Below are 13,834 nucleotides of genomic sequence, written 5' to 3' on the forward strand. Positions count from 1 at the left end.
TTACTGGAGTTCGTCAGGGATGTGTACTTGCCCCCACACTTTTCAGCACTTGTATGGACTGGATTTTTGGGAGGATGTCAGAGAGATCAAGTTGCGGTGCATCGTTTGGCAATGTCAAGATCTCGGACCTTGATTTTGCAGATGATGCAGTCATCTTTGCGGAGACTTTAGACATCCTCTTGGGGGCCCTCGAGGTGCTGAATGAGGAGTCGGAGCCGTTGGGATTACGGATTTCTTGGGTCAAAACTAAGATCCAGGCTTTCGGTGACATCTTGGATGCTGCTGTCCTGTCTGTGTCTGTTTGTGGTGAGGATGTTGAGGTCGTGGATAGATTCACTTACCTTGGCAGTGATATTCATGTCTCCGCAGGTTGTGAGCCGGAGGTCAATAGACGTCTGGGTCGGGCCTGGGGAGTCATGGATTCACTGGATCATGGGGTGTGGCGCTGCCGGTACCTGTGCGGGAGGATGAAAGTCCGAGTCTTCAGGTCCTTGGTACTTCCAGTCTTGCTCTATGGGTGCGAGACTTGGACTTTGACCAAGGATCTGAGACGGAGACTTAATTCCTTTGGTACCAGGTCTCTTCGAAGAATCCTTGGCTATCGCTGGTCGGATTTTGTGTCCAACGAGCGGTTGCTGAGAGAGACTCGGATGAGATTTGTTACCTGCATCGTCCGTGAGCATCAGCTGCGGCTGTATGGACATGTGGCTCGTTTTCCTGACGCTGATCCTGCTCACCAGATTCTCTCAGCGAGGGAGTCTCATGAGTGGAGGAGGCCAGTGGGCCGACCACGTGCCTCATGGTTGCAGCAGGTTGACCATCATCTCAAGGAGATGGGGATGGGCCTGGCATCTGCCTGGGGGATGGCCAGACGGAGGCCCCTGGAGTACCGGCGGAAAGTGGACGCAGCGACGCGCTGTTCTGGCACATGCTCCCATACCTGACCTGACCTCACACACACACACACACACACACACACACACACACACACACACACACACACACACACACACACACACACACACACACACACACTGCCTTTTATTAGTGTTTTATACTGTATATATTTCTAACCACTCAATAACTCACTGATACAAATGCTTAACACTTTATAGTTGGGTGAGGAAGTTAAAAATTGGCATTCTGATGAAGCCCTAATTCCAGAAGAATAAAATGAAACACAAACTGTCCAAAATGTCCAGAAACGAAAATATCCATAAACAAAATTCCGGTGGTGGAGTTTCTCTCCCTTGACCGGAGGAAAGGCATTGATTGGACCATGTATAAATAAAGAGCTTATCCTGCTCACTCATTCTTCATTGAATTTATTTATTATTTTTGCAGAAATTATAATTAGTTGGACAGAAGCTGTCTGCTCAGATGGGAACATGAAGATAGACCAAATTGAAATCAATCAGAAGAGCAACATTGACTATCTGAAACTTCAATGTAATAGAAACAGGAAAGAAATGCACAGAATGAATTGGGTATTATTACGACGCACAAACCACACATAAATTTATAAGTCAATGGGCATTGAAAAGGTGTTGGAAGCAGCGTGTCAACATCACGAACTGGAGGGTGCATGGTTCAGATGTTAATTATTCTTCAGCTGCAGATGTGTGCGTTACTGGAGGTGTGTCTGCAAGTACATAAAAAAATACAATTAGAGGTCTGCACAAGGTCAACATTGACCAAATGCACAGGTCAGAGAGACCAAAATGGAGGTAAATTAAGTGAGGTGCTGAGAAGTTGACTTTACTGTTGTGGATGAAATCAATAGGATGTTCACTGAGGTATGCTAACTTCCATGGGAAGTATGGAGAAGCTGATGTTTCAGATGTTAACCCTTCGTCGGAGCAACCCCCTCTTTTGAGTCATTATCACAATTGACCTGTTACCTGAATCCACTCTGGCACATGCTCCTCTGAGTTGCTCTCACCCTCTATCAACCCTCACCCTTATCCCGTCTCCCTATCTTGCTCTGACAAAGGGTTAACGCCTGACACATCAGATTCGCCTTGCTTCTCATGGCAGTTAGCACACTTCAATCAACGTCCTGTTGATGTCATCCATTGTTAGGACCTATCTGCTGACACAGAGCGACACTCGCCTTCACCAGCAAGGCTAGTTCTTCATTCCACGTGGACTTTGTTATAACCTTTGTTTATATAATACATTTTTGTACGTTTAAATATTATTTAAAGAAATATTGCATGTACAGGCCAAAAAAAATGGCAGGATTCAAAAGAGATAGACTGTGTGCTCAGTGTTCCAGACCTATCGCTCGTCAAGTTAACCGCTTCTATGTTGGCTTTTAGTTTTTCTATTTTGCAGGTACCACAAAGTTTGGTCTATAATTGGCTATGTGATTATTTCTCCATGTCCTCAGCACAACTGGGTGCTTACAATTTAGTCATTCCGATGAATTCAGTTTTAATTGATGAAATTTTACAAGTTTGCCTGAAAGACGTAGCATTTGTAACTCCTGTCATATTGTTCTTATGCAAGTCTTGATTTTTGTATTGACCATGAAAAGGTGCATTGCAAGGAAAAACTTTTGGATGGAAACTCTGTCGGTGTTGCAAATACGAAGCCAAACTCTTTACTCTTTACACTCCTCGTGGAGAAGGATGTGACACCCACTTTGGCTTCTCGAAATCACCTATCTCTCTTCTTTATATCTTCAGTCGTGATGCAATGCGATGTTAGCTTTGGTATTCACAACTTTGAAACTGCAGTTCATTCACGAGAATACACCGATCTGTTTTCAATTTATACCCTTCAGCAAGAGTTAATGGAAAACGTTGGCCTTGTCCTCAGACAGCACAGTACTACCTTTGTCATGTACATCAATTTTCCCCTCAAAGAGGGATATAACTAATTACAAGCTCTCGAGTGTGGGAGATGTGAGGAAGAACTTTGGTGATTTCTAAATACAGTAGATTGAATGCACATTTTACTTGTGTACATATGTTTTTTGACATCCTCTTTGTGGAAAGTTTCTGTGATTGCCATGTCATGTATATTTGTTGTAATTTAAACATTTCTAATCAAAGGGAGATGTTAAGAGTCTTATCATTGAGCAACAAGTTTGATATAATTATTATCTGAAGGTTGATGAGCAAATGCATGGCTTTCCATGTCATCGAACAATATTCAATGAGAATGCACTCAAGGAAGGTGATGGCTCTCAGCATTTTGTTTCTCTTCTATTAAGTCATGGTTGATTTGCGATATGATTTGATGAGCTATAACAAGCATTTTTAAAGTGAATTAACTTTCTGCATTTGCATGTTCCCAGTATGCAGTGATAGCAAATGTTTTCCATTCTGTTCATTCAATCTCTCATTATGACTTATAGTTTCAGTATATAATGCAGTTTGATAATTTGTTACTTTGGGTGCTGTATTAATGTTTGATTTTACGATGAATGGCATCTGACTTCAAGATCTAAAAATGCTTGGTCAATCTCCCTGAAATTTTATAGATGTGCTCGGAGTACCCATGGGCGGGTGATGGGTGCAAAATAAATTTGGCCTTCTCCTCCCCCCCCCCCCCCCCAGGATGTTGAGACAATACATATCGTACATGAGGATGTATAATAATATTTGTGTAGCTTTGTTGATACGTTTAAAACATGGGGCAATACCCCTGGGTGCTCACCTGGTAGTGGCTGGATATGATAACCAAGGAACCACTGGTAGGCATGGATGGCCCGCAAAATATATAACGGAGAAAAAAGTAAATACCGATGGATATGTTTTTTTAATACCATGAACAAACCTTGGTATATCACGGGTGATCAAGGTTGTGGTCAAGTTTCATCGAAATTGTGTGTGTGGTTTCAGAGAAGAAACCAAATACATATTTTGGGGGGGCAACCCCCTGTAGACCCTTTCGACCCCAATTTTTTTTTTAATGGTGTGAACAATCTTTGGTACATCATGGGTGATGAAGGTTGGAGTCAAGTTTCATCCGAATTGCATGTGAAGTTTCTGAGAAGAAAGCAAATACCTAATTTGGGGGGGACAACCCCCATAGACCCCTTAAGGGTCGGATTTTTTTAATGCCATGAACAAACTTTGGTACATACACGGTGATGAACGTTGTGGTAAAGTTTAATCGAAATTGTATGTGTAGTTTCAGAAAATAAGTTGCAAGTATTTGTGGGCGGACGGACGATGTGCCATCCCATAAGCCCCCCGGAACTGTGTTCCAGGTGAGCTAAAAAAAAAAGATCACTTTTTCTCGACAGTCTCATTTATGACGGCTTCTGCCTCTGAATTTCTATCCCTGATTAGTATCAGTTGTTTCTGCTCCTTGGTCATGACTGCTGGTCATCTGAATATTTTTCCTTGCAAGCTCAAAGTTGAACTCTTACAAGACATTCACAATATGAAGCTCATTGAGCAGTTATTCAACCAACAAAGAGACAAACAAACACAGACTGGATCATTACAATACTCACAGCCTATGACAGTGGCATGAATAGTTAAGGGTGATTTTTGTTTTCATCAAAGGCTTCAAACTATTGTCAAAATACCATGAGAAGAGTCTGAAGCAAGACTGTGATAGTTCATATGAAAGTCATTGTGAGGTATATGAAGATTAAATTTTGCAAATGGGTTTGCTTGTTTGGATTGGCTTATTAGCTTATGTGGAATTTCAATTCCAGATAAGGTATTGTCATCGTGCACTGTCCGTCTCCTATTTCGACTTTTCTGGCCAAACTGCGGGGCCGATCCAGCTGAAAATTTTCAGCAATGTTCCTCTCCTGACTGGTAACAGGAATTGCAAAGCTCATTCCGGTCACATGACTTTAAGTTGGTCAAAATGGCCGACTTAGTAAATTTCTTCAAAAATCTTCTCCAGACACAGCAGTCACAATACTACCAAATTTGGGTTACAACATTAGGCCAGGGTAGGGATGTTAAATTGTGGACATCATGCCGATCATGTCACCAGAATTGTGTCAAAATGGCCACCTTGGTTAATTTTTGGGAAAAAATCGCATAAATTCCTGCAAAAATCTTCTTCTCCAGACCAACCAGTCAGAATGATACCAGATTTGGGTTACAATATGAGGACATAGTCCTGATGATAAATTGTGGAGGCCATGCTGATCACATGACCGGAATGTGTCAAAATGGCGGTCCTGCAAATTCCTTCCAAAAGCTTCTTCTCCTGATCCACCAGTCAGAATGCTACCAAATTTGGGTTACATTCCGACAGGGTCGTGATGTTAAGTTGTAGAGGTCATGCTAATCTCATGACCGGAAGTTTGTCAAAATTGGCAGACTGTAATATGTTTGGGAAAATCACATAAATTCCTTCAAAAACCTTTCTCTCCAGACCCACCAGTCATCATGCTACCAAATTTGGGTTACAGCATTAGGACAGGGCCCAGATAAGTTCCAGTTCCAGTGATCCTATGTTTTAAATCCAATTAAAAATATATATATTGTTATGGTATGGGTGCAATACCCAATAAATGTCACTTCCTTCCATTGGAATCATTGCAATTACTTCAGCCATAACTGTGCTCGGAGGAGGAGATTGGGACCATACTCTGTGCAGAGCATTGGTGCTGCTTAAGCAGTCTCCTTGGCTATTGGGCACAATCCTGGACGGGTCACCACTCCGACACAGGATACCAGCAAGCTGGCACTCATTTTGCTGATCTCAGAAGGATGACAGGCAGAGTCAACCCCACCTGGTATTAATTCAACAGCTGAGCGTGATTTGAACTAAGGACCCAAGGATCCAAAGCCAGCCACCCTAACCATTAAGCCAACACCAGGCATATGTGCTCGGCCAGATGACATTTACCAGCAATTATAAGGATGAACAAATCGGCTACTTTGCGATCTTTCAATTTGGTACTTTTGCGATATATTTTGGTGTCTTTTTCATTCTTATTAGTTATGAAAACGTTTGACAATAAGGTCGAGCTTTTTAAAGCTTATGACTTTACTCTATAGTAGTTTTTAAGAATATAATTTTGTACCCATTTAAATAGGCAACCTGTTTTTTGTTTTTTCCTGTGCCGTCCCTATATATGGAGTATTACCGTACTCCATGATAAATCACTACAAAGTGGCCTCAAGCTGGAATACAAAGACATCTGCTACAGTGTTTCAACATGTGATAGTCTCACCATCAGTAGCAGCAGCAGCAGTAGCAGTGGCAGCAGCAGTAGTAGCAGCAGCAGTAGCAGTAGCAGCATCAGCCTCAGAACTTGCATTGTATGTAGGATTTGTATGGTGTGTTGCACTGCTGGAAATCTGCAAGGTCTTTGAAACTGCCACACATGGAAGGAAAGTCTCATTTCTCATGACACACCAGCGGGAAAATGCTCAATCACAAAACTAATTCTGCATAAAATAGCGAAAAAAAAATTTCATCAAAAATACATTAATCATTGTAGAATTGCCTACCTGCTTCAATTAATACTGTATGTTCTGTTCTGTCTTGTTATTGCGGGGGGGGGGTGGGGTGAGAATGGTGGGGAGGGGGTATGTCTGGTCTCAGCTTTAACGATTGTGGAGGATGTTCTGGTACATGGTGTAAGGTTGTGTAGACAAAGTTTGAATGTGTACTTCATACAGGAAGATCAGATAATGAACCATGCTCTACACAGAGTGCTGCTGAAGCAGTTCTATGGCTCGAGTTACAATCCTGGATGGGTTGCCACTCCGACATAGGAACTCAGAGCAGGAATTTAGAATCTGGCCAAGGTGCTGGCGATAGCGCACCTATTCTTTGTGACAGATACTGTGGATTCATGAACATTCACCAACTAATGCCAGCAGATGGGATGCTCAGTTTAACGCCCATCCGAGGGACGGCACACACAGTGATGAATCACCTTTTTTTGAAAAAAAAAATTGGCATACACTGTCGAGGCTCATATGAGAGCTATCACACAGAACGTGCAACAAGGGGAGCAGGAGAAAGGAGTGTGGGAGAGGGAAAGAAAAAACAGTGTGGAACAGAGACATGAGGAGATCTCTGAAAGGGAGAGGGATAGGGTGGGGCACACAGGGTAAAAAAGATGGACACTCCAGGGACTTTCAGGTCCTTACATGACAGGGACTTTGAGGAAAGAAAGCAGGGACTTTGAAGGAGATGGGTTTGGGGTGGATTAGCGGGGGTAGAAAAGAACGTGGTTTTGAATGGGGGAATATAAGAGATGGTGGTGAACAGCTGTTTTGAAGACATGGAGGTGAACAGCTGTTTTGAAGACATGGAGAGAAGAGTGGGATTGAAGAGTGTGTGTGTGAGAGGTTGTTCCAAAGGTGGGGAAAAAGAGGAATGAGAGATTGAAGGTAAAGAGTGATTCTTGATTTTGATAGTTTATCAGAAAGGGTTTGCTGTTAGGCCTTGAGCGCCCTGCGGAAATATAGGGGGGACATAACTCAGACAGGGTAGGGGGAGCAGGCCAGAAAGGAGATGGTAGAAGACAGAAAGACCAATGATCTGCTTGCGGTGAGAGAGTGAGGGACCCAATGACTCAGCCTCATGCGGGAGATACCAGTGATCCTAAATGGCTTGGTTTACACAGCATGAGGCTGAGAAAGGCGAGAGGCGGGATCACCAGCCCATAGGGAAGAGCAGTACTCCATCAGGCTGCAGACAAAAGCTTTGTCTATGGTCAGGAGATCTGGTGTGCCAAGGAAGGACTTTGCATGATGGAGGATGCCCAGTTGATGACTGGCTGTGGAGGCCAGCTTGGAAATGTTTTTGACCCTTTTTTAGTGAAAAACAGGGAGACAGTTTTAACAGTTCAGACTTGCGATTAGAAAGATGTTGTTTTCTGGCTCTCCTGAGGGTAGACACACTTGTTCCAAGCTTTGTGGAAGGAAATTAGATTGCCTTCAGTTGGATTTGCCTTCCATGAGGCAAAGGCAAGTTGTTGCAGGACAACTGCCTCGCCACAAGCTTCAGTGTACCATGGGTGGGAGGAAGGGTAGGACAACTGAAGACGAGATGGGATAAATCTGTGCACGAGAGAGAGCAAGTTTCTTTGAAATAATTCCCAGGATGAGTTGATGTCAGAGGAAGTCGAGATGGGAGACCAGTCTAGAAGTTTGATGGCTGCTTGAAGATTTTGCCAGTCGGCCTGAGTGAAATGCCAGACTCGACGGTGTTAAGGTGTTTATCTAATAACAGCCAGAGAGATGTCTACTTTGACACCTTACTTGTGAAGCACCGGAATGACAGTTTATAGCTGGGCCAACATTATACAGGAAGGAGAGGGAGAATGCTCAGAGCAATGCACATATGAAAATGGAAAGGGTCAAAAACTATCATACTTGTATATGTAAGAGTTAGAACCACTTGAAGTTCGTTATAGTCAAGTTGATATGCTCTTGGTTTGTACCGAGATGGATTATGAAATATTCCTTTGTTGGTTAATAATTACAAACACTATGAAATGGTTGCAATACAATAGCTACATGAAAATGGTGGAATGAGCACTTGCATCTTACCAGATTTCTTGTAACATGCAAAAGGAATAGCCACCAATAGTATGAGTGCAGCGACTGCCAGAAATACAGCAGAAATAACTCCCGCAAACATTCTGAGCTTTAAACCCCAGCTTTCTGTTGACTTCACAACGGATGTTCTGACAGTTATCAAATTGGAAGCTGCATGGAACCTTCCTTCCAGATCAAACCACAGCTGGAACACACCTGCCAAGATGAAGGTAAACCCGAATTAGGTGCAACTTACTGCATGTCTAATAGTGCACATTAGCTTTAGGATAGTAACTATATTATGGGATCACAGTATCTGCAAGATCCATCTACAGTTTCCATAAAAAAAGATTTCACGAAACTATAAAATTCTCTTAAGCTTCTATATATTGCTGTAGAAATTTCTTGAAACAGGACAAATAAAGTCCTTGCATGACTTAAACATATATAATCATCGATAATATTCTACAGAACTTGAAACCTTATTTCTTCTGGTGGATCCAAACTCCATCAAGTTAATTTTCTCAAAGTAACCTCTGCTCTCTTTCCTGCATGTAATTTTACATCAACAAAATCTCTCTACTAATAAATGTCAGAGTGTGTCATTGTGTCAGTCAGTGTGTCTACTCCATAACTCCAAAACCATGAAACCTACGGAGCAGCCTGAAACTTTACATGCATACAAAGGGATCCCCAAGGGAGTGCACTAATGAAAACACTCCTTTTGAAGATAATTAACGGCCTTATTTAATTATATCCTTTATCAGGTGCATCCTTGGACACCTCCATGCATCCTCAGTCACCTCGCTCTCCCTCGCTGGGGTCTTAATTTGCCATTTTGTTCGACCCGCTCAAACCGCCCTGAGTTGGAACAGGCCACAATGGTTTATTAACGATAAAGCACTCAAAATGTTTTTTTTTTCAATTTCCTCAATCATATAATTGAAAGCCTCATCTACAAACCTACAAATTGTTGCACTCATCCATTTTCTAAGTGCTATAGATTTGAAATTTGGAGATTGGAGCAATTTCATGCATTATATGATGTGGTTTTCCTCGATGTACTCTCACGGAGTTTGACAGATCGGATCACATGGACTAAATAACTCGAAATCTGGAGTGAAATCTGAAAATATTACGAAATCGGCAGTGTTAGTGATTTGCGGGTATTTGCCATTACCAATCTGCTTGCTATTGCTTGCCAAGCCAGCCGTTCCTTATCATTCACTTAACTGCCCACTTACCAAGCGCCCTACACTACAACAGTTGATAGCGGTACAGTTCATGTCCCGATTGGGATATATACAGTTGGTAGTTGCTACAAGGAAAGGTACGTAGACAGCACACACGGATGTGGTACATATCGGTAAATTTGGATCTGTAAAGGGACTCTCTGTGGGTGAGGGTGTGCCTGCGTGCTTGGTTGTGGGAACCGTGGTGGCAAAGTTTCATCCCGCATCTTATGATGATGATGGGTGGTGGAGGTTTTAACTTTAAACCTCAGCAGCGAATGAGTGATCACATTTTCCTTTGTCCACGTGACTGTTATTTTAACGCTGGTTATTTCATACGAGTCGGGTGTGCTTTGCAAAGGTTATGCGGATTCTCTTTGTGAGTTTCAAAGCAAAATATATTTAATAACACCCGATTTCCGAGCCGTTCGCTGTATTAATGTGTTTTCTAAATGACAGAGCCAAATTTATTCCTCTTGTCACATGACAAGTGTGTGTGTGTGTGTGTGTGTGTGTGTGTGTGTGTGTGTGTGTGTGTGTGTGTGTGTGTGTGTGTGTGTGTGTGTGTGTGTGTGTGTGTGTTTCATAAAGCATGGCATTTTCTATCTGCTAACTTCCCTACCCCCACCCCTCTCTCTCTCTCCCTTTGTCCCATCCTCACTCTACCCCCTCCTAATACAGTGCAGAACCCTCCTCCCACACCTCTCTCTCCCCCTCCCTACCCCCTCTCTCTCCCTTCCCCTCTCTCCCCCCCCAATCTCTCCCTTCCCCTCTCTCCCCCCAATCTCTCCCTCTCTTCCTCTCTCTATGTCTCCAAACATATCTAGGTGGTGGTTACCTCCATACGTGTTTGGACCATAGACTCCTATAGAGAAGGACTGGAACGTCACGATCTCGGGGTTTGTAACTCAAGTCTGAAGGATTAACTTGAGTCCGGGGCTAAAATGACTTCGAGAAGGGCTAGAGACACGATCTCGGGATCCATATAGGGGTTTTTGAGGACGGCGAGTTCAATAGTGTCATTTTGAACACCACCTGAGGTCATCTTCAAGGTCAAAAGGTCATATTTCAAGGTCAAATTACTGAATTTTGGTATTTTTTGCCCGTTTTTGTGTCTAACTCATAGAGGAAAACTTTTGTAAAGTCTATGACAAAACATGACATTGTGCACCTACTGCACCTACTTGCTGATTTCTATCATCGTTAAGTAATGTATGCTTTTTTGTTTCTCTTTCAGAAACTGTCCAGCTGGTGATCTCACAGGATCTTTGTGTTGTTTCCTGCTTTGGTGACAAATATGCCACGTCGTTGCAGCTGCTTTGGTTGTGGAGGAAACTATGATGGGACGCCTTATGTAAAGGTCATATCCTTCCTAAAAGATCCTGAGGAGAGGGAGAGATGGATATTGGCAATGCCAAATGAGAAAGAAAGCTTTAGGTGCTTAAAGGAGATATATTTGTGAGACATTTCAGTTGTGATTGGGTGTCAGTTAGGGGTGGCAAACGACCCAAAGAACCCCCATCAATATTTCCTGGAGTAGCAAAATCAGCTTTGAAGCAGGTGACCTCAGCCCCACGGGCCCAACATCATCTTCTACGTCAGAATCAAGAGCTAAGAAGATGCAGGCAGCTGATGAGGCTGCAGACAATATCCAAGATTTCGACCACTTATGTGCTAAAATCAGCTCCTATTATCCTGGCTTTAACGTTATAAAAGACAAGGAAAACCTTTACCTATCAAGAACTGATGCTACTGACCAAACTGTCAAGCAGTTCTTTCATTTCCAACAAGTTCACTCACCTTTTGTATTTCTATTCTTGAATAGAGTTGAGAAAGATGGCATTGAGGTGCCCAAACGACTTTTTCCTTTGCAGAAGAACAGCCTGCTCTCAAAATGGTCCCAGATTAGATCCATAACTGACCAGGTAAACATCTATGAATGCACAAGCAAGGAAATTCTTCAGCTTGTAATAAGCCAGCTCTGTTGGATGACTGAGGCACACGAGCTTCCTCATTTCACCTTCTTTCCATCGCAGCTGCATCTTATGTTCAAACCTCTTGATCATCGCCGATTTGATTCTGATACTACGATTTTCGCAATGCATCTTCACAACATATCACCCATTGCATACAAAATGATTCGTCGATCCGGCTTAATCATTCTACCATCAACAAAAAGGTAAAACAGATGCTTGCTAGTAGTCAGCAGGACTCCAACCTCGAAACCTTGTTCGACCAGGTTAAACCACAGCAGCGTTTGGTCAATTTAATGTTTGACGAGGTAAACCTGGTCGAGACATTGCGATTTTCTTGAGGGCATGTTGTAGGATATGCTCAAAATGCAGCAGCGCGTGGTGAACACGAAATGCTTGCTTCACATGCTATGGTTGTTGAAGTTGCCTGCCATTTCGGTGGTCCACGCTATAGTCTACGCATTTTGCCCTGCAAAAAACTAACTGCCGATCAGCTGAATGAACTCCTTATCGAAGCTGCATCAGCTGTAGTTGGTGCTGGCGGTACTGTGATTTCTTTGATATGTGACAATTGCAATACCAACCGCAGTGTTTATTCAAAACTTGGAGGACCAGGAAGTTGCCAAGTGCTGTCAATTCAAGAGCAATCGATGTTCTTAGTCTACGACTACGTGCACATCTTCAAAAATGTTCGCAACAACTGGATTACTGTTGATGGCAAGACACTCTCATTTGTCGTAGATGGTAATGAGTAGAAAGCTTACTGGAGTGATATTCAGAAGGTTTATGAGATCGACCGGGCTACTCCTAATCGCTTAACCAAGCTGATGCACACCGCTGTTTTCCCCAAGCCCCTTCAATGCCAGAGCGTACCATTGGTATGCCAAGTGTTCAATGACAAGACTGTCACTGCTTTAAAAGACCTTCAAGGATTCACTGGGCATCAGCGAAGGCACAATCATCCTCACCCAGATAATGAGTGAGTGGTTCAAGATGATGAACGTGAAAGACCGTTTCTCAGCTATCCATCTGTCTGACGAATCCAGACTGACTTGGACAGCAGACTGTACAAGTTTCACTAGGCTGGAGCAGGCCTGCCAAATTATATGTACCTGCGCATGGCAAGGAGGTGGTGGTCGTAAGCTGAAGCTAACTCAGCAAACTGCTGAAGCCTTCACTGTGTCCACACGTAATAATGTGGATGCTGCCAAATTGCTTCTGGCAGAGAAAGACTTTGACTACGTTCTTCCTGCTATATTTGCAGATGAAGCCTTGGAAAAGTTTTTCAGCCAGGCCAGGCAAAGAAGTGGTGGAAACTTCGACATTGACGTAGTTGACATTATGGCTGCAGTTAAAATTGTAAATTTGCAAACACTCATTAAGCATGACAATATGCCCGAATCTAGTTCTCGTGTGATTGGTTGCGACAAGAACTGTACAACTTCCATAAATCCAGATGAGCGAAGTGAACTCATTGACGAGATTACTCCTCAAGACACTCAGGATCTCTTGGGGTCTGACGATGCCCTTAAGCATAAAGTAGTTTATTTGGCCGGACACCTTGTTCATAAATATGGCGATAGCACGCGTATGGAGGAGATCATTGATGATGAAGATGGTAACGAGGTGTCATCTGAGTTTCTAGATAATTTGAATAGAGGTGGATTGAGTGTGCCGACTATGTCAACAGTCTTTTTTGTACATAATGCCTATAATTCGTATGACAAGACTAAAATGCGTTGCCGATTTCATTTTGCTGAGCTGTTATCCTCTGTAGATGCACCTTAAGCTAGTAGTAATGCTGTATGTACTACTTTAGCTAACATTCTATTGAAAGCTCATGTCCTCAATGTAAGTGACAAAGAAAAAGCTTTGGGATGCCTCAGGAGGCAAGAAAAGCTCTCCAACTCGTGATAGAATTAGACATAGTTGTTATAGGCATAGTGTTGTGACATGCATATAATGTTTATGTAATACGATATATGACAATAAATATCAAAGTTTGACAGCTCTACACACTTGCATATTATTACAATCAGCCATTTCTCACCGTTTATGAGTTAGACACAAAAACGGGCAAAAAATACCAAAATTCAGTAATTTGACCTTGAAATATGACCTTTTGACCTTGAAGATGACCTCAGGT

General features: G+C 42.7%; 1 protein-coding gene across 1 annotated transcript in view; it reads right to left on the bottom strand.

The window, feature by feature from the left end:
* Positions 1-1,309: 1,309 nt before the first annotated feature.
* PKHD1L1 (PKHD1 like 1) overlaps positions 1,310-13,834 on the bottom strand; it is a 314,599-nt gene continuing 302,074 nt past the window's right edge. Inside the window, exons 77-79 of the mRNA XM_085852211.1 lie at positions 8,496-8,699; positions 6,161-6,304; positions 1,310-1,642 (exon numbers count right to left, since the gene is read on the bottom strand). Coding sequence (XP_085708337.1) covers positions 1,602-1,642; positions 6,161-6,304; positions 8,496-8,699 — 389 coding nt within the window. The 3' untranslated portion in view covers positions 1,310-1,601. The remainder of the gene's footprint in view (positions 1,643-6,160; positions 6,305-8,495; positions 8,700-13,834) is intronic.

Source organism: Eptatretus burgeri, chromosome 13 (assembly GCF_056783735.1).
Source record: "Eptatretus burgeri isolate ZD-2024b chromosome 13, Ebu_testis_v1, whole genome shotgun sequence".
In the NCBI taxonomy this organism is placed as follows: domain Eukaryota; kingdom Metazoa; phylum Chordata; class Myxini; order Myxiniformes; family Myxinidae; genus Eptatretus; species Eptatretus burgeri.